Source organism: Primulina huaijiensis, chromosome 2 (genome assembly GCF_012295235.1).
Source record: "Primulina huaijiensis isolate GDHJ02 chromosome 2, ASM1229523v2, whole genome shotgun sequence".
NCBI lineage: Eukaryota > Viridiplantae > Streptophyta > Magnoliopsida > Lamiales > Gesneriaceae > Primulina > Primulina huaijiensis.
In genome coordinates, this window is record NC_133307.1 from 24,506,867 (window position 1) to 24,532,160 (window position 25,294).

General features: G+C 34.4%; 5 protein-coding genes and 1 long non-coding RNA gene across 13 annotated transcripts in view; 2 read left to right on the forward strand and 4 right to left on the reverse strand.

Annotated features, from left to right (window-relative positions):
- The window catches only part of LOC140970834 (uncharacterized), a 36,434-nt gene extending 27,169 nt beyond the window's left edge, over positions 1-9,265 (reverse strand). For all 3 annotated transcript variants that reach the window (XR_012174192.1, XR_012174193.1, XM_073432776.1), the window contains exons 1-3: positions 8,833-9,265; positions 8,468-8,564; positions 730-2,894 (exon numbers count right to left, since the gene is read on the reverse strand). Coding sequence is in view for 1 of the 3 variants with exons in the window: in XM_073432776.1 (XP_073288877.1) it covers positions 730-2,894; positions 8,468-8,564; positions 8,833-9,113 (2,543 nt within the window). In the remaining 2 variants the exon portion in view is untranslated. The remainder of the gene's footprint in view (positions 1-729; positions 2,895-8,467; positions 8,565-8,832) is intronic.
- A 2,182-nt stretch (positions 9,266-11,447) lies between these two features.
- Positions 11,448-13,048, forward strand: LOC140970836 (protein JINGUBANG-like). The gene has a single exon (XM_073432779.1). It carries the CDS (start codon positions 11,564-11,566, stop codon positions 13,022-13,024), a length of 1,461 nt encoding a protein of 486 aa, XP_073288880.1. The 5' UTR covers positions 11,448-11,563; the 3' UTR covers positions 13,025-13,048.
- Positions 13,049-14,017: 969 nt separating this feature from the next.
- On the reverse strand, positions 14,018-18,527 carry LOC140970835 (protein root UVB sensitive 4-like). Of its 2 annotated transcripts, XM_073432778.1 has the most exons (10): positions 17,958-18,525; positions 17,066-17,212; positions 16,510-16,656; positions 16,280-16,342; positions 16,128-16,204; positions 15,830-15,935; positions 15,504-15,606; positions 15,265-15,413; positions 15,092-15,157; positions 14,018-14,714 (listed from the first exon to the last, which is right to left on the reverse strand). In XM_073432778.1, exons 1-10 carry the CDS (start codon positions 18,456-18,458, stop codon positions 14,481-14,483), a joined length of 1,593 nt encoding a protein of 530 aa, XP_073288879.1. In that variant the 5' UTR covers positions 18,459-18,525; the 3' UTR covers positions 14,018-14,480. The 2 variants fall into 2 exon arrangements, with proteins under 2 accessions (XP_073288879.1, XP_073288878.1); XM_073432777.1 differs by having other exon boundaries at positions 15,265-15,606; positions 17,958-18,527.
- Positions 18,528-19,574: 1,047 nt separating this feature from the next.
- On the reverse strand, positions 19,575-21,547 carry LOC140970837 (putative B3 domain-containing protein At5g66980). 4 transcript variants are annotated; one of them, XM_073432783.1, is made up of 4 exons: positions 21,387-21,547; positions 20,937-21,288; positions 20,176-20,303; positions 19,575-19,956 (listed from the first exon to the last, which is right to left on the reverse strand). In XM_073432783.1, exons 1-4 carry the CDS (start codon positions 21,456-21,458, stop codon positions 19,876-19,878), a joined length of 633 nt encoding a protein of 210 aa, XP_073288884.1. In that variant the 5' UTR covers positions 21,459-21,547; the 3' UTR covers positions 19,575-19,875. The 4 variants fall into 4 exon arrangements, with proteins under 4 accessions (XP_073288884.1, XP_073288882.1, XP_073288883.1 ...); XM_073432781.1 differs by having other exon boundaries at positions 19,575-19,997; XM_073432782.1 differs by having other exon boundaries at positions 20,176-20,306.
- On the forward strand, positions 20,184-20,492 carry LOC140970838 (uncharacterized). Its single transcript, XR_012174194.1, has 2 exons — positions 20,184-20,313; positions 20,384-20,492. It is a non-coding gene; the product is annotated as an uncharacterized lncRNA (long non-coding RNA).
- Positions 21,548-22,606: 1,059 nt separating the features above from the next.
- LOC140960433 (B3 domain-containing transcription factor VRN1-like) lies at positions 22,607-24,955 on the reverse strand. Of its 2 annotated transcripts, XM_073418709.1 has the most exons (5): positions 24,731-24,955; positions 23,764-24,049; positions 23,638-23,691; positions 23,185-23,360; positions 22,607-23,043 (listed from the first exon to the last, which is right to left on the reverse strand). In XM_073418709.1, exons 1-5 carry the CDS (start codon positions 24,848-24,850, stop codon positions 22,804-22,806), a joined length of 876 nt encoding a protein of 291 aa, XP_073274810.1. In that variant the 5' UTR covers positions 24,851-24,955; the 3' UTR covers positions 22,607-22,803. The 2 variants fall into 2 exon arrangements, with proteins under 2 accessions (XP_073274810.1, XP_073274804.1); XM_073418703.1 differs by having other exon boundaries at positions 23,638-24,049.
- Positions 24,956-25,294: the final 339 nt, after the last annotated feature.

The window sequence follows — 25,294 nt, forward strand, 5'->3', positions numbered from 1 at the left end:
AAGAAAAAACATTATTATCATTAAAGAAAGAGTTTTTACATACCCGATCCCTCTCTGTTCATATAAAGAATACTTTCCTGATAATTGCATTTCTTTGCTCACTTATATATATATATATAGCTAAATCAGTCAATAAGGAGGCTCGCTTGGTGCACATCAAATGAAACATTTATCTATTGGAAAATAACGCGTTTATTTCCATGGCTTTACCTTTTATTTCTGCTGTCTACGTTATAGCTGGCTTTTCATTATATCGATGATCTGACGGGAATGTTTTTCATATTTTTCTGTATATCTTGGGTAATTACAAGCCCTAGCATATATATAAACTTAATTACCTTACCTTTGTCCTGTATAAAATATTAGCCTTAATTAATCGATACAAATAGGGAATAAAATATTAAAAGAATAATTTACTAGAAATAAATTATTTTCGTTTCCAAATTCACCACATACGCTCCAGGGAAGATGGAACAACAAAATAACAAAAATAAACATAATTAATTACCGAATTGCTACCTTACTTGAACAGACAATGATAGTTCCCAATTTTGTGGCTTCAAATTCATAATGAATTGTTTTGAGAAATGACTGTTCAACTGTCAAAGTTCAGAAGCCATTTAACAGATGCCAGTCCATCGAAAAGTACTTCCCTTCATTAAAATCTGTATCCGCAAAGAGTTCTAGAACTGAAGCAAAGTCAAACAGAAGGGGAAAAAAATTAGTTACCTCGTATATTGTAGTCGAGTAGTTATAGGGCTTAAGACAACAATTTGGTACTTGTAACTTTCAGCAGATTCAACAAGGTAGGCCTTCAAACCACAAACTTTAAAATATGCACCAAGGGAAATTTGTTCTTGACATTTGTAAGCTTCATTATCGGATTTAAAGGCATCAATTTCTTGGGGTTCCAGAATAGGATATTCTGCTGCTCTATCACAACCTGCAGCATTTTCACTGGGCAATCCAAGATATTTTTCCGACTTCGGAGATACCACAAGCTCAATGTTGCAGATGTCAAATGTGATGTGCGTAACAAGATGGTCACCCACGTTTTCACTATAGAACTTATTGTTTAATAGAGATATTTGAATGTGAGGACCGGCAATCAATACCCCAATTTGAATATGCTTCCGAGGAAGAATTCTGATAATATCTGATTCAATTTTGCTTGAATATGATCTACACCTGCTACTCAAATCCCTCACTGATGGATCCTGATCTAAAGTATTCATGACAACGTTTTCCCCCATCTTGTCATTCAAAGAAAGAGAACACTGTATTTGTCGAAGAAGCACAATAATGGTGGCTATAGAATTGAAGTCCAGGTCGAAGTTCAGTCTACCGAGAGTCAGGCCACAGTTCCAAAACCAGGAACTACCATAATCGAGGCTGTGATGTGTCAAAGAGCTCTTCACCTCACAAAGAATCCATGGAGTCAGCACATTAGGGATTACTTCTTCAAATTTTGAATAAGATTCTTTCCAATTCAACCACATACTTCTGATAATATGGTCTAAAAGGGGGACTGAAGTTTCACCACTAACATTAGTAGCTTCAGGAAAGTATATAATATGACCAGGCTCCCCCCACACTATCTGCTTCTCATCGAATTTCTTATTCTCCGGTTCTTTTAATTTATTATTCGCACCAGCTTTCACAAGAGGTGAAGAAAGAATCTTCAAACACCCAGATCCACACATCAAATATTGTTCAGAAACATTTACCGTATATCTTAAGATGAATGCATCTGCCAAAATATGGAATGAAAGTAAATCTTGGTAAGAAACTGCTGTAACTGTGACTGCCTTCCTAGAGGTAGAACGTTCTGTTGAATTATTTGGAGAAACAGATACGGAAATTTGTTGGACAATTAAACTGATACCATTTTCTACGAGGCAATCTTCCTGAAAAGTGCCACATTTCTGACGAATCTCTGGAGATATGGCCAAAACTTTGTGCAACAAAAAAAGTCTTGAAATGGAACGCAATAAATTCCCTACTACGCACAAAATAAGCACAAGTAGCTGAGACAACTTCCAGAAGGTCCTCTTACCCAGTAGCTCTTCAAAACCGTCATGTTTTCCAGGACCACGTGATGCCAGTCTGAAGCGTGTTATTTGTCGAGCAAATGCAATTGCCTCGAGTGGAAGATCATTTTCGATATTGGAAATAAGTTTCCACTTAAACTTGACAGATCTTGAATATGTCGTGTCTCGAGACATCACCTCAGCTGATCTTTTCATTTGATCACTCCCAGGATATCCAACCAGGAGAAGTAAGTTCTGATAGGCTTTTAAATATTGCAACCATAAATATGTAAATTTTACTACTTTCATTATTGACAGATTAGTAGATGGAAGCAGAGAACTAAGTCTGCTTGCCACAATATTCCATAATAGCCTTCCATGTCTAATACATTTAGATTCTTTGGATAAGCGTGCATAAAACAGCAACATGATACAGAGATCTGCTGGAGAAAATATATAATTTAACCTTGGAACACGTACACAAATGCTTGTGAACTGAAGATTTGTCACATTAACTAAAGCTGACATATTCGTCGCTGGCATAATAGAGCTCGAGTGGTTTTCACCATTCAATCTAATCCCAAAGCTGTCAATATCAACGAGAAATGAACTATCTTCAGAAGGCACAAAAAGTGAACCCAAGAATCCTCTAACAAAACAAATATGACCGAAGTTCTGCGATCGTGCTTCAATTTTTTTCACATACAATGACAATGCATTATGTGAATTCGGAAATTGAAACAAGACATGAACATCATGAAACTGAATCTGGGAGTGTGCAAATAAAGTATTCAGTAAGGACTCTTTCCATGTTCTTGTGGTAATGTCGGTAATCTTTCTAAGGGAGGCATGCAAGGTACAACCCTGAAACATCAAAGACAAAAATACTATGCTCGAAATTTCATGAAGATAAAACAAATTTACAAAATATAAACTCACGCACAAATCCACAACATAATAAACATTGTATAATTGTGTATTTTATACAAAAGATAATATTTTTTCAAATCATAATTGACATTATTAGAATTAATATATATGTTTATACGATTTTACAATAATTTAATCATAGGATATTATCTACCATATTTATCCAATTTATTTTCGCAATCAAATCCTTTCATGTATGCTCTCTGTCTCCCAGTTTTTCACATAAAACGTCATGCAACATTTTCTTCAAGATATTTTGTGTTTTAAATTTAAATTGAACACTTCAATTGAGACATGCCACTTGCAAATACCAAAAAATAGATATAGGAGAGAATACTTGTCGCTTTGCCAAATTTTATATATGATGGTAAAAATACAACACAAATTTATCAACTATATAGCAGGTCAAGCCCCACTTTCCGACCATTCTCCCATAAAAGACAATTATTGCTTCTCAATCATCTCCATACCAAAAAGTGACTCATCAAAATCAAACATAGAACATTAGCTTTTGCACAAATTGTGAGATTGAGTGTACATCGCTTTACCAAAACCTATATCTAGTGGTACCGGTGTAATCCAAATATTTTAAAATCATATAATAACTCAACTAGCATGTTTCAATAATTTTCCCAACATGCCATTGGTGACCGGCTCAGTGAATAACTTTTTCCCCCTAAAAAAACATTATTTCTGGATTGTTCGCCGACCTTTTACCAGTTCCGGTCTCTTTAACGCGGTCAGGGTATCCTAGTATTAACTTTTGCTCCCCAATAATTTATATTTCTCGTTCAACATATATAGAAGGAAAGTATGTGAAGGAAGGAAAGTTCAATCTTTACATATAGTTTTGGGTATAGCTTGACAAAAATCAAATTGATTCTCAACATTTAATCAATATTTAGAAATTCTAGTCATGATTCTGAAGGCATAAAGGTGAAATCAAGGAATGGGGTTGAAGTGTTTTTAGAAAAAAAAGAATCAATTGCATGTACTCAGCACCTCTGCATCACCGACGTTAGAGCCATCAATTTGTGTTTGATATGCCATTGATGGGTTACGATTTTAGGAACCCGTTTGAAAGCTGGTAGAGGTGGTCGGTCCAGGTAAGACGGGTTGGCCCACTGTTAATTTTTTTTAAAAAAAAATTCCTATTAATCACTGAATTATTTTTCTTTGGAAAGAAAATTAATTGTTCAGTAGTACTGTGAAATTTGAAAGGGTGTATTATTTATATATTGAGATTAGTATGTGATTAAAAACTAAGTGGCAATTCGTTTTTAGTATTTTCACAATTAAACCAGGAGTGTTCAGAAAAATAAAATAAAAATAAAGTAGGAGATTAACTTAAACAAAAAACATAATAAAGACTATATCTATTATTGGTGGGTATAAATTAAAAAGATATAATATTTTTTGAATAAATTTAAATTTAGAAATTATCTTTGCTAAATAGTCAATTTCATCAAATATATGAGAATTTAATACACAATTAATCCGTAACTCAAATAAATACATGATTTTTTAATCAAGTCAATAGTTAATTTCATCATTAGGCATGTCTCTCTATTTGTTAGTCTATGGAAACCTTTTGGACAATAAAAACTTTAAATTTAAACATGGATGATGCCAATCAATTGGACAAATGGCAACATAACGAAATTGATAAAATCAGAAATGATGCATATGAGAATTTGAAGATTTATAAAAATAAATAAATATTCTCATGACAAAACAATTCGTTGAAAACTATTTGAGATTGGTCAAAAACTTTGATTTGTATTTATAAAATTTACATATTTCCTAGAAAATACTATCAAGGTGGACAAGCCGCTCTGTTTTAAAACATGTGTATTTCCTATGGAGCTTTGATCATTGATAACACCAGAAGTGGTAATATTTTTAAAGTAAATTGATAAAGATTTGAACTGTATTTAGAAAATGAGATCTTCCAATACGAGTTTATTACTCAACCACAACCCGTTATCATTCTAAAACAAATGGACGAGTTGAACTACCAAACGTGGATATAAAACAAATTTTGAAAAATATTGTTAATTCACATCGAAAAGATTTGTTTTTACAACTTAACGATACACTTTGGGCAAAATTAAACTACTTTTAAAACATCTAGACATGTTACATGTATCTGTACTGGTTAGTCTATGATTAGTCTATGAAAAGTATTCTCATTTTCTTGTTTAAATATTACATAAAATTTATATTGCCATAAAAACTTTAATATCGAACATGTAAGAAGCCAATAAATTACGCAAATTGCAACATAACAAATTGATAAACTCAAAAATGATGCATATGAAAATTTGAAGATTTATAAAACAAAAACTAAATCTTTTCAGGAAAAATCAATTTATTAAATGATTTAAGATCGTTCAAAAACTTTTGCTTTATAATTCCCGATTTTAAGAAAACTACTATTGAGGTGACATATCCATATATATATTGTAAAGCATGTATACTCCTATGGAATTCTGGACGTTGATTGAAAATCCTAAAAGTAGGGATATTTTAATGTAAGTTGACAAAGACTAAAACCATTTTTAGAAAATAAAATTTCCAAGAAGAGTTCATTACTCGTTTCCATCTTCAAACAAAGGGACAAATCGAACTAGCAAACCGGATATAAAACAAATTTTGGGCAAAATTGTTAATTAAAATTGAAAAAATTGGTCTTTGAAGCTTAATGCAATTTACGCATATAAAAACATTATCATGCATGTCTGTCAATTGGTTAGTCTACGGTTTGCAACTTAATGATTCACTTTGGGGATATCGAATTACTTTTAAAATATCAATTTGCATGTCTCTCTAGTCGTTAGTCTATGAATAATATTATCATTTGCTTGTTTAATTAGAACATAAAGTTTATTGGGTAATAAAAACTTTAAAATAAAAAAAGATGATGCCGATAAATTGCACAACTTGCAACTTAAAAAAATTGATGAACTCAGAAATTATGCATATGAGAATTTGAAAATTTATAAAGAAAAAACTAAATCTTTTCAAGAAAAAACAATTCACAGAAAATCATTAGAGATTGGTCAAAAACTTTTGATTTATAATTATCGACTTCACATATTTCAAGAAAATTACTATCTAAGTGGACAGCCCATACACAAAATTCATTATGTCCTTAATAATTTAAAATATTAAATCAAATTTAAAATATTAAAAAAAATAATAAAATATAAAGTAATACCTAAAATATCCAAATTTGACAATTATGAACATTTTAATTAAACAGATAAATTTTTTGAAAAAAAATAAAAGACCACTTGTCTTCACACAGTTCCTTTAGTGCCAATATAAATAATTTTATATCAGCAGATATGTAATTATTTAAATCGCAAGCGGCGCTAGTCTAACAGAGTCTTAGGCACAAGGTGTAAGGCGAGGTGTGCACCTTATCTAAGTAAGGTGCAATAGCGTAAATTTTAGAACTCACATATACAAAGTAAATTTTACTAAAATACTACATGACAAAATATTTTTTCACAAATTCAATAATAACATGAAGGAAAAAAGATTGTGATTTATGTGCTGAAACAAAACAAGAGAGGCTGAAATAAAACTTCTTTTAGCCGGCAGTGTAAAGGAGAGAATTTGAAGATGCTAATGATTGTTGAATAAAAACAAAACAGAAAAGACATCCGTGTAATTCAATTAAAAGAAAAACAGACCACTAGAACATGAGGAAATAAAAAAGAAAAGTTTCTGCGTGCATTCTGATTGAACCAGAAGAAAAAGAAAAAATTACTTGCATGGTCATTAAAGAATTTTATTACTTATGAGCTTTGTGTGTTTGGGCTTGATTTAATCGTTATTTGGCTGCATGTGGTGTTCTGTTAAACAAAAACTACACATGGAGCTTAATTTTTCAATGCGCGTTATACTCACGCCTTCCAGCCAGTAAAAGTGCCTCTCTTTCAAGGGTTGAGCCTAAGCAGATACTCAGGCACAAGGAGAATGCCTAGTTGCGCCTGCGCTCGCTTTTGATAATTATGGTAAATAATCATCAAGGAAAACAAGAGAGAAAAATTTATTATTGGGTCTTTTTCCTTGCTTTGATTGTCGCTTAGACAACCTGCCTCTCATTGGTTTATTGTCCATATCGAACGGGGTTTTGAATCAAAGTGGTGCATTCTGCCTCAATCTTTGGACTTATCTGGAGCTTTGTGACTGTGGTTGCATCTTTGGTGGTTGGCTCCTTCTTGTTTTTGTTGTTTATTATCCCCAGCTTCATTTATGCCCACCACATGTTCGATGATTTTGCTATATGATGGAAGATTTTATTTAAAATGTTAGGATAAACAAAAAAATATATATGTATTTCGTGTACCCGAAATTATCGAAATTCCAATAAGTCCTATTCTATTACCAGACATAATTGGGAGAAGGTACCCGACCCGACAAACCCCAACCTAACAAAATTTGACCAGATGCTCATCCCTAGTAATAAGGTTCTAAATACTGGCATATAAATAATAAGAATCTTCATTTTGCTTGTAGAAGAGCAGTACACTACCTACACTACTCTCTTTTAGTCCTTGGACGGAATTATGTGGGAAACGTAATGGTAAGGAGTAAGCCCGTATATCTTGACTCTTGAGTTGGGGCTACAGCCCTAATATGGTTTGATCATTTCCTTTCTCATCCCTATTCTTTGGCTTCCACGTAGAACAATCCATTATAAAAGAAAGTAAGAAGTTCTCGATGGTTCACATTCGAGTTTTTCCAAAAACAAATCAAGTGTCATTTTAAGCTCAGATAACTAGTCATTCTTGCTAGAATTTAAAAATAAAATAGTCTACGAACCAAAACTTCCTAATTTTCTCAGTGCTAAATTTGAATCAAGATTAGTTCGCATCTTAAGGATATTGTTTAAATCTCTGATATCCTCCATATTTGATTCAACTGTAATGATATATCCACATTAAGCACCGACTGCATACAATCAAGGATTGTGGTCTTTAGGTTAGCTGTTACTCCCTCTTTCTTGTCCAAACATGAGACATTGCTTATCCTTAAACTGAAATAAATAACCTATTCTCATGCCTTTTCTCCTAACACCGTCACCTTCCACAGGCGATAATAATCATTTTCATTTTTCCCTACCAGCAACATCCTCTTCCCTTTCAACATCAAATACCATAAAACAATGCAGGTTTCACTGTCTTCCCTGGAGGAGGCCCCCTAGTCTTTCAACCCACGCCCCATATTTCTCAACTTTGGTGCCACTATAGTCATCCTCACAGAGAATGACTCCATTAGTCCTTACATAGTCCTCGAGTAGGACCACATATTGAATGCTTCTAAGAGCAACAATGGGGTTCTTGATTTCGCTTCAGTTTAAAATGATGTCACGCAGAAAGAAACTTGTTAAATATATAACGCCAAACCACATGTTAACTCTGTAATGTTCAAATAACCCAACAATATTCATACACAGTAAAATCCTCAAGAAAGGAGGTACAGACAAGAAATACCTCAGGATCAATCTCCGCAAGAACCTTGTTCTTGCCCTCCATTGTAATGTCTTTAACCCTCGGCCTCCACTTCACTCCTCTTTCATCCTCCTCTTCCCTTCAGACGCCAAATAATAATAAACAGAGAAACGGCACGGTCGGAAAATGTAAAAAGGCGCAAAAGTATGACATGACAATAACGTTTATAATCACAGAAAACTAGCTTGCCAAAACTAAGCAAACACAAGTAATCGTGTCGAGGTTATGACGACAAAAAGTAAAATAAATCCGACATTTTCTTTAAAAAAAAGAGAAGAATCAAGCTCGCTCAATCATGACTATACACATTCGAATAAGCAAATACAAAACACTAGACGATAGCGTACCCAATCGAAACAACAAAACGGAGGCCCCGAATCACGAGAGTGAAGGCTGACGAGGACCATGGCGAGAGTTCGATACTCACGTGTTCGACGCGAACTTCTTTGAAACAAATCCGAGAAGGGTCTTCAAGTAAATCGTTAAGAGTCGAAGGGTTGAAACTGACGTTATTTAGGCTCCCATTTGAACGGAGGAATCCAAGCTTGAATTCAAGTTCAGGGTCGTCTCGAAGCCATGGCCGCAAAAGAGCCGCGACCCTCCGTTGAATCAAATCATTGAAGAACATCCCTCTATTCTGCACAAGGTTTCTTCGCTCTCATGATTTTGAAGTCGGACACGGAGAATTGAAGCGAAGATTTCAATTTGAGAAGATAATATAAATTAACCGTAGAAGAGGAGGAGTGTTTCAGGAAGAGTCGAAGATTCCTTTTATTTCCCGTTTTCGCAATATATAATGGATTATAATAAATTCAGTTTTTCAGTGCAAATTTATAATACTTTCAAGCTGAGTCATTTTTAATCAATTAAGGTAACAAAATTCAAGCAGGGAAATTTTAGTGCAAAAATAAAAGTAAATAAAAATTGGTAAAAAAAAAATCTTTATAAAACATGTAAGCCACACTTTTATTTGATAAATTCAATATTTTCCCTAACATTAAAATTAAAGGATAACACTAATATTGCATCAAATTTACTTGTCCTCGATTAATATATACTTATATCAACTTTCATTCGTCAATGATAAAAATTGGTAAAGAACAAATTATTTATAAAATTCTAATAAAAACATGCAGATCACACTTCGTATTTTTTGTTTAACTTGGAATTTGATCAATTCTAAATTTTCAAAACAATAACATGGAATCATGAAAATAGTAAAAGTTCATACGTATGGTGGCAAAATGCCCTAGCAGCTTTACGATGAGATCAAAATGAACATTCGATATTGTTTGTATAACATAATATATAAATATGATTTTATCAAATTAGATATGTCAGAGATTTTTCAAGATTACCTTTTTATGATTATGATACATAAAATGTAAGCGTATTAATACTAAACAAGAATACGAATGAATAACCATTCATTAAATAATATTGATGTTGCTGAAATCCGGAATGGTAATTAGGAAGTCGGATCTTTACTTGGGGAGCTCGGATCGTATCTTCGAAAAAATTTGAAAGCACAAACAAGAACGTTAGAAGAGGACTGGAAGGTTGTTCAGGCGTAGCCCCTCCGACGCTCAAGTCATATTAGAAAAATAAAATCTTGATTTGGTAGATTTAGATCCTCAGAATCTAGGACGGGATTAGATTTAAATATTCACGGGCTTTACATTGTTGGGCTTTATTTATGTGGGCTACTCGTTGATGTCTGAATGGAAGCTCACTTAGGCAGAAGCTCGTCTATAGTCTGGGCCCCGTGGGAGCTCGGCTCGGGAACACGGCTGAGACATTTCCAATCAACACGATACCACAATCAGGGAGGTCGGCAAGTGGGGTCGACATGGGAGGTCGGCTATAACTTCCTGTGTTACGACTACGAGTGTCTGAGAGGTCGGTCGAGATGACTTCCTGGATGCCTTTCTACCCACATCGCGCGTGAGAAGACACAGGACCTTCTGAACACCGGACCCCTACCTTACTGGGCTAACGATAGTAGACCGGACCTATCTCCGATCCGATGATATCAAATATATAAATTATAATGTAGAACAACTCGAAACAATAAAAAATAGTTCAAAATCACATATCTAATTTTACTTTAAAAATCATAATCTAAAAAAAAACCCTTTTAACCGAACCATACATTATAACTCTATTTGAATTTAGTGAAAAACCAAATAAAATATATTAACTTCTAATAAATAATGTATTATGTTGATGCATATATAATATGTTACGCACATCGTAGCCGCTTGTGCCAAAAATAGAAGTCCATAGCCTTTGGGTACCACATGTTTTCCGTTAATTTCGTCACGAAAAGTTGTCATGTTTCCAAAAATCTATATAATTTAATATTATTCGTTACTATATATTTCTTTTAAATTCAATGACGATTACCTTTTGATGCATCACGCTGACGAAATACTTTTTTTAAAAAAAGTACAAAAACTCGTGACTTGGCAAGAAGATAACTTGTGAGGCAGAAACAACTATAATCAAATCCTTTATTCTATGGTAGTTGCGAAATGTCAAATTGTGTTTGACAAATTGTAGCATACCATAATTTGCAACATTTACGTCCCCATGAAAGGAACTTTGCCCCCACAAAGATATTAATGTGCTAATGAGGAAATATAGCTAAAATTCAGATTGATTATTCTTTACTTATTTTATTACGCAATCGATAAATTTATGAAATCTCAACTTCGTGCCTCGGTTTGCATGCATTTCGTTATGATATTTAGAAAGAGTTAAGATTAGTTAAATCATGCAAAATCATATATTTGTATTATATGTTTATATTCATAGGTAAATAAGAAAAATATAAATTTCATGTATTAAATTTTTTTGCATAGAATTAAAATTGTGGTAGGAGGACGACGTGGCATAACCAGTGAGTATATCAATCCATTCGCTCACATATCTTTCTCATGTAAAATATACATATGTTGGTGGATGTATATTTTTTCATTGATATTGATATTTTCTTCTCTCTTCATTAGATTGACTAGTTTTTTTTTTTCCATTTATATTTGATCTTCAAACATTTAATCCCCGATTAGTTAGCAGATGAAGAAGAATTCAAGAACAGGGAAACAAGATATGGCAACAGAAACCAGCACCCCGAGGAGACAAACGTTCGGCAACATGTTGCAATCAGATTCACAAGAATACTCCTTCCGCCTCAGCAGTGCGGCGGATGTCATTGTTATCCCGGAAAACCAAGATAAGACGACGCCACCGCGGACCTCCGACATCAGCACCACCTACAGTATTGCCCCATGGGAATCCCCAACGCCATATTCAACCCCATCGTGGGGCCAACCTCTATCTCCGTCGTCCAAATCTCCCTGGTCTTCCCACATCCAATCTGAAAATAGTTATTTTTACACAGGCTTGATGGGATCCCTTGTGCGTGAGGAAGGACATATTTATTCTTTAGCAGCTTCCGGTGATTTGCTGTACACGGGCTCCGACAGCAAGAACATCAGGGTGTGGAAGAATCAGAAGGAATTCTCCGGGTTCAAATGTAATTCCGGTTTGGTTAAAGCAATAATCATAGCGGGGGACAGGATATTTTCAGGTCACCAGGATGGGAAAATCCGGGTCTGGATGGTGTCTAGAAAGGATCCGAGCATTCACAAACGAATCGGGACATTGCCCACATTAAGAGATACGATAAAAAGCTCATTGAACCCCAAAAACTACGTTGAGATCAGGAGACATCGGAACTCGATATGGATCAAACACGTTGATGCAATTTCATCTCTCAGCTTGAGCGAGGACAGATCATTATTATACTCCAGCTCGTGGGATAAAACCTTTAAGGTGTGGCGAATTAACGACTCGAAATGCCTGGAATCAATCAATGCGCACGACGATGCAGTAAATTCAGTGGTTGCCGGGTTCAATAGGCTGGTTTTCACGGGATCCGCCGATGGAACCATCAAGGTTTGGCGGAGGGAAATGCAAGTCAAAGGCGGCACGAAACATGTCTTTTCGCAGACATTATTGAAGCAAGATTGTGCCATAACATCATTAGCCGTTGACGCTTCCGCTACAGTTCTCTACTCCGGATCATCCGACGGGCTCGTCAACTTCTGGGAAAACGGCAAGTTTCTATCACACGGGGGGTTTTTGAGGGGCCATAAGCTGGCAGTTTTGTGCCTTGCGACTGCGGGGACTTTGGTGTTCAGTGGTTCGGCGGACACGAACATTTGTGTATGGAGAAAGGAAGGAGATGGCCATATTTGTCTGTCAGTGTTGAACGGGCACAGTGGTCCGGTGAAATGTTTGGCGGCGGAGGAGGAGAAAGGAGAACATTCCAGCGAATTTGATAGGCACTATGTGGTGTACAGTGGCAGCCTTGATAAATCGGTGAAGATATGGCGAGTGTCTGCTTTGACGGCTGCCGCCATGCAACCTCCGCCAGGAACCCCGCAGCATTCTCACCCGGAGATCAATCGCAGTCCATCTCCGACAAATATTTCTGCTCGTAGCTTCCCGCAGCAAGGTAGTATAGTAGGGTGAGCCATGGAGCAAAATGATTTTTTTTTAAAAATAAAAAAATAGCTGCCTGTGTTCTCGATTAAATTCCTAAATCAATATAAATAACATATACCTGTATATTGTAATTTTAAAAAATATAACTTGATCCAGAAAACATTATTCTATATATCTTACACATATCTTATTCTGGTTTTGTATATGCAATTAATATACATTATTTGACTTAACTAGATAAATCAAATAACACAAGTATATTTAAAGTGATATCCACCATTTTATTGCTTTATTTATGTCACTTTTTTTTCCCTAATCCGTAAATTGTTAAATTGATGAAACGCGTATCAAATATAAATACTCTATAAATTTAAATTATTACTAAGCATTCATGGATGGCTTGTCTGCACGTTGGGATGGGTCGAAGATCATAATTCATTTTTTATGACTTAACATTACAACTTTACACTCGCGCACAGATACATATATATAAAGTTCTCCAAATTTTCAAGGGTATTCTTATATTTTTCAAAATTTTGGAAAGTNTGTTAGTTAATATTGATTTTGAATATAAAAATTCACAAGATATGTATTCAATATTATTAAACATGATATTCCTACAAAGCTAAAACAGTTGTTTTTAGGTTCAATACTAGATCTTTTTCTCCGACTCAAAATATAATATAATAAAATATCAAATACATAATTTGATGATTTTTTTACCCAATATAGGTATGTTTTACCAAAAAATTTCCAATATATAAAAATTATGTTTACATTAGAATTTGATGTATATGCGCACATGACTTGCCAAGAGTAATTTAACAAGAAGAAATGTAAACATCTTTGAAATATTATAGTATTTACATACTTGTATATCCATTATATTTTCAAAAATATCGAAAACATCAATATTTCATGATTTTTAGTCGAAATTGAAATTAAGTGTATTCCCAAGGCTTTTATCAAAATTTTCTTAAATTATTACTACCAAAATTTAGATCAAACCAATGTTTGAGACATTTTTTATACAATGGGGTAGGAGATTTATCTAAAACTAATCTGACTAATTAAACATCTTTCGGTGTAATTTTAACCCAAGACCAATGTTTAGTAACTTGATCACAACAGTCGGACATTGAAAAAAAAAGTGATTAGCAGTCCAAATCTCTGACTAAAATATCAGGTTGGCAATTATATCCAGGTATAATTGGGAAAGCCAGTCACTAAATATACATACCTTGCCAGCGTCAGTAAATGGTTTTGCTTCTCTCTGGCAAATGGACCAGAACATCTCAAGGAACGAAAAGACCAGCAAGTGATTCTTTAGGATATGGTATCATCAACCTGGTCTGTATGATGAAGAAACATGCCGTCATGAAGCCAAACTCGTAACAGTTCAAGAATTACACAGGCCTAAGCAGCACATCTAACAGCAGCAGACCCGATTTTTCAGTCCAACCTCGCTCAGCCTAAACCAACTTCAGTCAGTAAAAAAGCTATATCTTGCTTGCTCCTGTGTGCTGAAAAGGACATTTCTGCAAGCCCATCCTAAGCTTGACATATTTTCATTCAGCAAAGCAATACTGTTTTGCGAAGATTTCTTGCTTTCCTCCATCAATATAAACCATTCCTCAATGACTGAATCTGAGGAATCACAAGCTTCTAATACATTCTCCCAGTTGACCACACTGAGGCCCTTTCGAATGTAACAAGCCTATTTTTTAAATAAGATCATAAACAATCATTATGCATAAGCCATTTGGTAGAATTTGGGGAGTTGAACAAAAAATATTAAAGTTTATTTTAATAATTGATGCAATTTTGTTTAACGACAAAATACAATGTACATTATATTTCTATGGTAAATCACATAAGAAATCAAGATGATTTCAGTGTGGGTCTTTATTTTACTACTTTTCTCCTCAATGTTTTTGCTTTTTGGTCCTAACAGCATCAACAACAAAAGAGTTTCATACATTGTTTCGAACCGTACAATTTATTGATAGCATCGAAACTTTTTGTCAAATTGACGAAATAGCGTTACCTACATTGTTAATAAGAAAAATAATATCTTGAAGAAAGATTATTCACCTGTAATAAACCCATGATAACATCTGAGGTTACCGCACCTTCCCGTACAAAAAGAACAATTCCAAGCTGAAATTAAGTAATATGGTCGAGCATGAGAAGGAAAAAAAAGAACTCGTAGCAGTAAAATTGAAAACTAAAGAGTTCGGAGCAGAGGCTTGTTTGTATACACGTACATCCCTTGTTCTAAATCCACGATTGAAGCTTTCTATGCATATGAAGTAGAAATCATTGTTGCTTAAAGATTTCATCGTCATAATTGAAAGCTTTGGCATTTTCCTCTTCAGGTTCAAGCAACCGATTCTGATGGGCAACATCATCATGCCTAACCCAGAGCTTAGTGAGATTTGAATCTGATTCAAAGTAAGTTTAAATGGAGAAACTTGAAGATTTTTATCATGGTAAAAAACCTCACCACTGTTCTGAAAGAACCCAATGCCTTCCATTTTACTCACTTGAGCAGGAGAAGGAACATATCCTAGCTCAATCCATGTGTTTATTATCAACTCAAGCCTATCCTGTACAGAAATGTATAACATACATACTTTGTTGCCACCCGCAATAAGAAAAAAGGGTAATTTTTCCTCATCTAAAACATGGATCAACGTGTTTAAATAAAAAACATATAATTGTAAATTACCTCATATAAAGTAGAGTTTTGGGGCCCAATAAACAATATTGATTGATTAAAAACTAATGCAATGTAATAAAGAACCAACCTTAGTTAAAGTAAGAACCAACCTTAGTTAAAGTTTGCAAATGCACGTTTTTTAGCCCTTTATAAATCCCGAAAAGGTCAACAGCTGAGAAGATTGGGTATGCAACAAATGGTAGAGTAGCCAGCAATCTTCACAACATGACAAAGAAGTTAAAAAGTACACAGCAAGTCTTAAATTAATAGTAATCCTATTATGTTGAAAATAATCCTAATTTCCTGTATTTGGTTGAGCTCTAACCAACCTATTACATTTTAATTAGCAATATACAATGATATTTGAAACCTCGACATTCAGGAGAATATGAGGTGAAGACTAGAAACCTTAGATTGTCTCTGAACATGATATTCAGAGTGGCCGCGAGCAAAAGACCTATATTATCAAAGCACACTGTTTGAATCTGAAATCCGAACCCTGAATTAGATTCATAGAATGGAGAATTATTACGTCAATTCAAATGGAGTTCTGTATCCACCTGGGATTTCGCAGAAAATTCGCCAAGATTGTCCGAAACTGCAAAGCTTCTATGTACAGCAGACTAACAATGAAAATTTATTTTATCACATACTTATTAAGAAAAGAAAAATTATTTGCATTCTCAGATGTAAAAAACTTACAGAAACTTGAAAAGTTAAATGTTTAAATTAAGTGAATTATATACAAAATGCTTCCATGGCATAAAAGGAATAGATATCTCAGACTTACACCAGTTGCAAGATGGCAAGCAAGGCTTATTTGCTTACCAATGTTGGCCATTGTTGCAAGAAGAAGAAAATAGTCAGGAAAGACAGGAGTCAACAACTCAACTCCAATGCTCAAACTGAATAGCACAGAGGTCGTGAACCTAACTCTCTTCCGTTCCAAATAAGAGAAAGTCAGCAATTTTGTGAAAGGATTTTACAAAAATCTAACTGCATAACCAAACAAATTTCTTTCAGTATTTAGACACTACACTCAATTCAACAAAGAAATACAGTTCACTAATATGTGATGCCCACATATAGGATAGCCGAGAACGAATTTATAAGATAATACAATAGAGTCTTCTAACACTTTGGGTACTCATTTATATAAAGCAAGAGTAGATGTGCAATAGTTTTCGGTGAAGCCCATAGTGCAAAATCTCTTGCAGTGCTAGTGGACTTAGGAGTTGGGGAATGACAAATAATGAACCGCCAACTACATCCATTATTCATTGGTATCTGATGAACAAATATGAAAACTTATATTGCCACCTTTATATGAGGGCAAGGGACTGTACCTTTAGATTGGTATCAAAAGCAGAAGCAAGAGAAGCGGTATAGATGCACCTGCTCAGCCTCCCAAGTCCATCCTTCAGAACCCAATTTAGAGCAGCTGCTGACGGGAGAGAACGAGAATAGCCAATGCCAATTGCCCGAAACATTGCCTAATTTCAACCATTCAGTCATCACAGTCAAATGTACTTTCTAATGAATGTCAGGTGCATCGACCAAAATTTGAAAGAAAAGTATACGAAATGAAAATTAATGGCACTAACATGAACACACACAGGTACATATCATCACATGCTGCGGGTTATCTATTTCAAGATTATGCCAGCATAAAAACAAAATGCACTTGACTAAATCACACACTTATGTTAGTATCACATTACTCCATTAATTTTCTCTCTGCATAACCATCCCACCCAACCACCAAAAAGGAAAAAGAATAAATTTCACAAACAATAGCAGTAGCACAACCAAAATTTTTTAATCAAATATTCAATACGATCGAAATTTAACCAGTCAAATCAAGCCAAAACTCAAAGCAATATTCGACCACATCAAGAACCACTAAAACAACCCGGCCGAATAATTTTTAAAGCCCTTCCAAAAATTCCCAAGACTTTTAAACTTTACAGCAGTTTTTGCAGTTTATTCTAAGGCTTCTAAACTTAGAACCTTGGGTGAAAAACAGGTATCTGAAACGAACCCGTACACTTAAAATCGACAAACTCAAAATAAAAGTGTTAGTTCAATGACTATTAAAGAACCAAGGCATTTACAACCGAATGGCAGAGTCCAGAGCTCCTCAAAATTTCCTTATTCATCCCAAAAATTTGAACTTTGTCGCGAGAATTTTTAACCAGATTTATGCAAGAAAAAACTCCAACATGACAAATTTAATACCTGTGTAGCAAGAACCTGAAGAGCAGAGCTGAACACTCTGTGCAAGAATTTCCATTTCACATATTCCAAATAGTTTTCACTCACTTCCCTCGGAAGAAAAAAGTTCCTCAGGGCAGACCAACAAAATTTACCCAATTTCCTCACCCCATCTTCGTAATCAACGAAATAATCCCGAAAACAAAATCCATTTATCCCATCAACAGAAACCAATTTCAGCTCCCTTCTATCCCAAACGTACCTTGAAACCGTTCCAGAGTGGCGAACCACAAAAGGGAAGCCACAAGTTTCAGGGAGTTCATCGCTTAAGCGGCAAGAATGGAGCTTTTCATGAAATTCATTGCTGCAGATAAAGATTAAGGGTTTAAGAGAGGTTTTTGGTTTGGTGGGTTTGGGTATCTTGGGTTTAGGCATGTTCAAGCTGAGCGGTGGATCCCATTTGCAGTGATGGAGTCGCGAGTTTGAAGGTGTGTATATTGTTGCTTCCATGAGATTGAACATCATGCGAGTTTTCACATCTTATTACTTCAGTCAACCGGCAAGAGTAGTCATGAAATTTCTATTTCAAACTGCGTTCAAATATTTAATTAAATTTATCTTTTTTCAAAATAACTTAGGGGGAATTTAAATTTTATTTAATAAAAATTCTCATGTAGAATTTTGTTCTTTCCAGAATATAGTAGATTTGAATCCAATTACTTGAATGAATAAAATCAAATCATCTACCACAAAGCCAACAAGTCATGGTATATAATAAATAATTTGAATATAATGTGAAAGCGTTTTTTTTGTAATAATAATTTAACGTCTTATATACTAGGCAGTGCTCACTCTTTGAAATGTTTGTGTATTTTGTGCATGGAGATGTAATGAAACTAAATGAACTCGAATGGGTCAAATTGTTACTGTTGAAATTACACGCATTTAGATATTATATAGACAGTTGATCAAATAAAGGAATCAATACAAATATTCAATCAACACAAGATTTGAACTAAATTATTCATTCTTTAGTTAGTTTGGTGGGACAAATCTGGTAGCTAGTGGCCATAACTAATGCAGGTTTGGATAAAATCAACACTGGATTAATTTGTTGGGAAATTGAACTGCTACGTGGATCCAAGAAAGCAACCGGAAAATGGAAGCTCAAGTATGTGTGTGTGTGTGTGTGTATATGATTCCAGGGAGAAAAGAAGACAATGAAGCAACACTCTCTACCACAAGCAAGCACGTGATCAAGAGGGAAGAAAACCTAGAGAAGATAGGATAGAGAATAGAGGGCATAGGGTCTGTGTATTTACGAGTTCTTCCGGAACAATTCCCTTGTATTGTACACTTGGTGATGATAAAGAAGGTTGGTGGGGAAATGCCGTGGATGGAGGTCGATCTTGACAGAGAACCAGGTAAATCTTTCTTCTTCTTTTTTATTGTGTGCTTGGTAACTTCTAGTGTCTGTTGATTGTTGGTGGTGGTTTGTTCGTGATCGAGTGCCATCTATTCGATCCTAACTTCTTCATTCCATCAAACAAATTGTGTGCTGAATCTTGAACCAATTGATCTAACATATCAAACCTACTGAGAAACATGTAAGAACAATAGAGGAATAAGCAGTACAGTTCATAACGCAAAATGTGTACACGCATTCATAGCATATAAAATAGATACACGTCCATAGGAAGTTAGAACGAAAAGACCGTCCAAAAAGTTGTGTATCTTACATATACACAAAGCTCAAGTGTCCTTGCTAAAGAATATAAACAAATACATCTCCTTTTTCAATTATGGCTACCAAACAGGAGATATCTATATCTTGATCTCATCTACCCGAATCACATTTGTTCTGGGGTTGAATTCAAAAGAGTAGGTTCTTCCAAAGACCAGTCCATTTTCTTTTATGAACCCCGACCATGCCATTTCGATCCTAGATAACCGCGGCATCAGGTGCAGTACCGCAGAAGTAAAATGCTGCTTCGGCACATACTCCAGCACCACTGTCTTTTGGCTGATCAAACCAGACATGTTCGCAAATTTCATATGGAGAGACTATGTTTCAAGCAAAGCCCATGAAACCAAATGAGTCGTAAGAAACCTTTTCATTATTTGAAACGAACAGCTAATAGAAAACTAGTTGAGATGCTAAAAAATCATCATGCTAGAGGTAGCTAATGTGAAAAAATAAAATTTGCTCGAAACAATATAAAGAGCAGAAGACAGATTTTACCACTCTGGATCTGTGATATGTCTTCAAAACTTTTTCGAAGTAGAGTGGGCTCAAACGATCAACATTACCAGGACTCTTAGTTACTTCTTTCTCCAAAATGCTAGTCTTTGCTCGTTTGTTACTCATATCTGCTAATGAGTTTCAATGGAAGGTAAAATGCGCCATAAAAACAGGACAGAAAGACAGCCATAAATGTTACCTAAATCAGTATACAACGCCATATCAATTGCATTTCAATAAATGTATTTCTTCTGCACAAGCAAAACTACAAAAAAAACAACAAACAAAAAACAAAAAACAAAGAAAGAAAAAGAAAAGGGAAACATGGAATTTTCACAGGGGGTATAAAAATTGAAATTATACATATGTTTAACTGAAAATACAAGTTCGCGACTGTTAAAATTCTTAAGAATATGCACCGATCATAAAGGAACAACACATTCTCAGATTCAAATCAACTACCGAACAAGGAAGTTGAGAGAGCAATTTTACTGAATATAGGAAAATGAATACTATTGTTCAACTTTACAATGTGCTGTACATCTCCTTCTACATACAAGACCTCTTCTATCTCTAGATCACTAAAATCTAACCCAACTAACTAACTGATCCAATCTGACTAACTGGTTGATTTGATAACTTCCACCACAAAGTCCACGTCTCATATATTACTAGCACCAGCTACACATACAAGCCATTTCATATACGAAGTACCGAGAAAACCAAAGATTACAGGATTAAGAAAAAACAAGAAAGCTAACCATGGTTGCCGCGTGCGGCAAATGTGTAATCTTTGCTCAATATTTGAACTTCTTCATCAGAGTCGGAGCTCTCAAACTCGGAGTTACAATTCGAAATTACCCTCTCGCAGCCGCTGATCCCATAAACCAAAACATCAAATGTGGACTTTCCAACTAACAAGAACAACAGAAATTCCCCCATTTTGAGCCCCAAATCCTTGGCAAACTTCGGCCATCCACGCGTAAAGTAACATTTCTCATATTCCTCACTATGCTCCAGTTTCACGACCCAAGATTCCCCAGAACTGGCTCCGAGAACGGCATTTTCATGCAAAATATCACCATGCTTCTGCACGAAAGCAGTCGGCAACCGCTGGAGGAAAACACAAGACAAGAAATAAACAAGAAATTTATCATGGAACAGGCAGAAATAGAATCAGTACATAAAAAGTAGTTATTTTAAAAACTTACAAGCTGGAGAGTGAAGTTTTCATTGAACAAGACCTTGAAAAAAGAGGGTTTGGATCGTCGCTCCTCTGCCATGAGAAATCAGTAGGTGGCGATGAATGAAATAATGAAGATGATTGATTACATTGATTACAGTCACTTGTGAATGCAGTTTAACATTTTCGGATATTCTTTTTCCTTTTATGGGCAGGATGCATCTTAGAACAAGAGAGAGGCCGAGAAAAATCTGGAAAAGGAAAAAAAAAATTGAAATTAATATTGTAATTTAATAAATTTACGTAATTGAAACATAAAAGAGAGATACCTTCTAACAAAATTGTCGAATATTATTTATCAAATAAAAAAAATAAATATTAAATAATTTTAATATTTTTTGTATATTGAAATTGATATACAAATATAAAGAAGCTAAAGAATTATTTATTTGAAATTGATTTGGAGAGATTTTGAATGCTAATAAATTGCTAGAGAAATGCAAGAAATTTAAGTCATATTTTTGGAATTTTGAAAAGAGATTCACCAACATGCCTAAACAGTTAGTACATATGTAAGTGATTTAAATTTAATATATAGTAGTAGAAATAATTGATGAGAAAAAAATAATAGTTTGAATAACGATGTTAATATTTATTAAATTAATTAAATTAAAATAATTGATAATTGAATTATAAAATTTTATTATATTTTATAACACTAAAATATCTTATATAAAATAAAAAAAATGAGTTTTAAATTAAATTGTATAAATAAAGTAACCCAAATAATTTAAATATAATTGTTTGTGTTTCTTTGTATCTTGAAAAACTTAAGATCTTGCGATTTTAATTCTCATTTGAATATAGTTTCGAATTTCTATATGTCAAAATCAAAACTGAATCTTAAGCTTGCGATTGTGGCCTTGTTTGTAGAGATGTCACAAGGTGACATTAGTCGTTCTTTTGTTATGAGTTTATTTTTATTTATTTACATATTATTCTACGATATTTTAATACGTAAAATATTTTTTTTACGTAATCGAATTATTATTCTACGATATTTTAATACGTAAAATATTTTTTTTTTACGTAATCGAATATAGTTAATGTATGTAGTATTACATTCTAATTTATAGAAAAACATATTTTAATATTTATGATCATATTATTATATTATCCAAAATATAGAGTGTATTTTAGCTACAAGTGAGTCTCTTTTCATTGCATTCAAGGCATAGAAAATAAAATGAAATCATATTCAAATCAGAGGCATGCAAAGCATTTAATGTACCTTGATCTTCATTTGACTTAGCTCATTGATCAAACTTCTGGTTGCATTTCCTCTAGACAAACGAAATACAACCAAACCAAAATTCAAAAGAGATTGAAAGTTTGCATGCTTTGTTCTTAATTAGATCCTCCAAAAACATGTCTTTTAACTTAAATCAAGCACGAAAAATAATAACGTCCCATGTGAGGTTGATCCTGTTAGATACTTCAAACACGCATACATCGCCTACTTTAAGATCATTGTCTCCAGCAAATTCTCTCCATCCACTAGTGAGTGAAGCTCGCTTTTTTCCACAAATGTACCTTACGGGCCATGTCTTCCCTTCAGAAACAAGGAGGATCGAGCTAGTTACCTTAACAGGCAAGATCGCTTTGGAAAAGACTGGTGGTATATGCTGCAACGAAAATAAATTTAAAAAGGGACTTTAATTCATGTGCTTAAACTAAGATTTTCATGAAAAGTAGCAGCAATGATCGTAATAGTAATAACAATAATAATAACTACTTAATAAGATATATATCTATCGATGAGTTACCAAAGCCGAACGTTGATTGCTGACATAAGATGGATGCATCACAACAATGGAGAACAGGTTTTTAATTGGCTTCTTAGACATGAAAATGGATGCCCTCGTATAGGCTTCGAATATGTTGTTACCATCCCTTGCCCGCTGTTGCACTTGCTTCAATTCTGTGCCCCCACTGTGTTCATCTGCCGGAAACAAAAACATTTAATGCACAAAAATAGACAGAAGATATTATAACATTGCAACTCACATTTTAGCCGAAAATCCACTAATATCATGTTTCAATAAAGTTTAACCCCAAGAGTCAATATGTGATGGCAAATCTCAGTTGTATATCCCTTCGATACGTTGACATGATATTTCACAACACATCTAACACAAGTGTCTGATGATTCACACATTTCTAATGAACATTCAAGGTCGAATCACCCGATGTATTACTCGAATGCGAACCCAACTTACCAATATCATCAACATCTTGATTTTCTCTTCCCATGCTCTTCCCTGCCAAAATTTCTTTCAAGAACACAAGAGAATCATCAGAGTCTGATTCAACTCCCTCAGTTATAGCTACTAATTGGTTCTTACCAGCGTTTCTCTCAAGGGAATCATAATAGGAATACTGTATCTCTGTAGCAGTGGTGTCGAATATGTGAACCTCAAAATGTTCTTTCCCAACATATTTGAATAACAAGAGGTGCCCCAACTGGATTGAATAATACTCTTCGAACAGTCGCCAACCTCGGTGCAGCCAAGCTTCATGATTGGAGTGAATTTGCAGTTCTACTTTCCACAACAAACCATTCGGAACCTTGAGAGAGACACAGTCTGGCAGATTGTGCCCGTATTTTCGAGTGAATTCAGGAGGAAGTCTCTGTGAACAAATATCAAGAATGCAAATTTATCAGATAGTTGCCTGAGACACCATTTTAATTTAGAGAAAATAAACATAGCCCATAAAACCGATGTTCAGTTTTCCAACCTGTAAACTTTCTCTAATTGTCAAGTAGTGATTATCACCCTACATGCTTTCATCTCAGATCACAAAATCTTTTCTTTTATACTAATTATAAATTTTCATTTGACCATCCCCTATAGAGAAATATAAACTTTTCAAGTTAAATTTCACAACATTTTGAGATACAGTAAAACTCTTGTTTCAGTTCAATTATGATGGTTACAGGAGAATGTCATAGTTTATAAGGAAATGATTATTTAATATTGCTTGAGATTTACTCTCTAAGCTACTTCTGACATTGGCGTGGTTTTAATATGAAGATTTTCCAGGCTCACAAGGGCAGCATTTTCAGCTCCCACAATGCTCTTGTTAAGGGAATATATATTATCTAGCCAGTATTTCAATATTCATTTGATCTACGAATACAATGCATCGATAGAATAAATATATATACCACATACCATCCTCCTCACCAACAAAAATCAAATCTCAAGTTAAAAAAAAACAAAAAAAATCAAATCTTGGAACAAATTAATTCCAGATATCAAGAACTACAAACAAGAACATTTACATCCAAACAAGAAACGTGAAACTCACAAGTCTGTGTTCTCCGGGGTTGGATACAATCTTGAAAAATTTTGGCACCTTTGCCCCGTAGATGCCGCACCCATTTGAACCAGACCCGTCTCCTTTTTCGGTGCTATAATCTTTAGCCATTCCTCTATTGTTTAGGAGATGAAATGTAACGGGTAAGCAGCAGATTGAGAGAGCACAATATAATGATTATGGGGGTGGAGAAAATATTTGCCAGGGAAAAGCCCGTTGCACTGCTGGTCTACAAGCACCAAATATTTCTGCAGACTGCAGTAGCTTTTAAGGTTGCAAGAATCCACATCGATTTTGACAAACCTGTAAGAATTAGACACATGTCCAGGAAAAAACAAGAATGTATCTGCATATGTGTCAGGCAAAGTCAGGAATCGCACATGAATCTTTGACGGTTGGGGTAAAGTATCTGTTAGCTACTTTTGGAATTGCTCTCGTAAATCAAATATTAATCAATTTAACAAACTTAATTTTAATTTTGATTGGATTTATTCCACAGTTTAGTTTGAGATTTTATCTGTATGATCTTGTTATGTGTCATCAAGGAGTATTTAT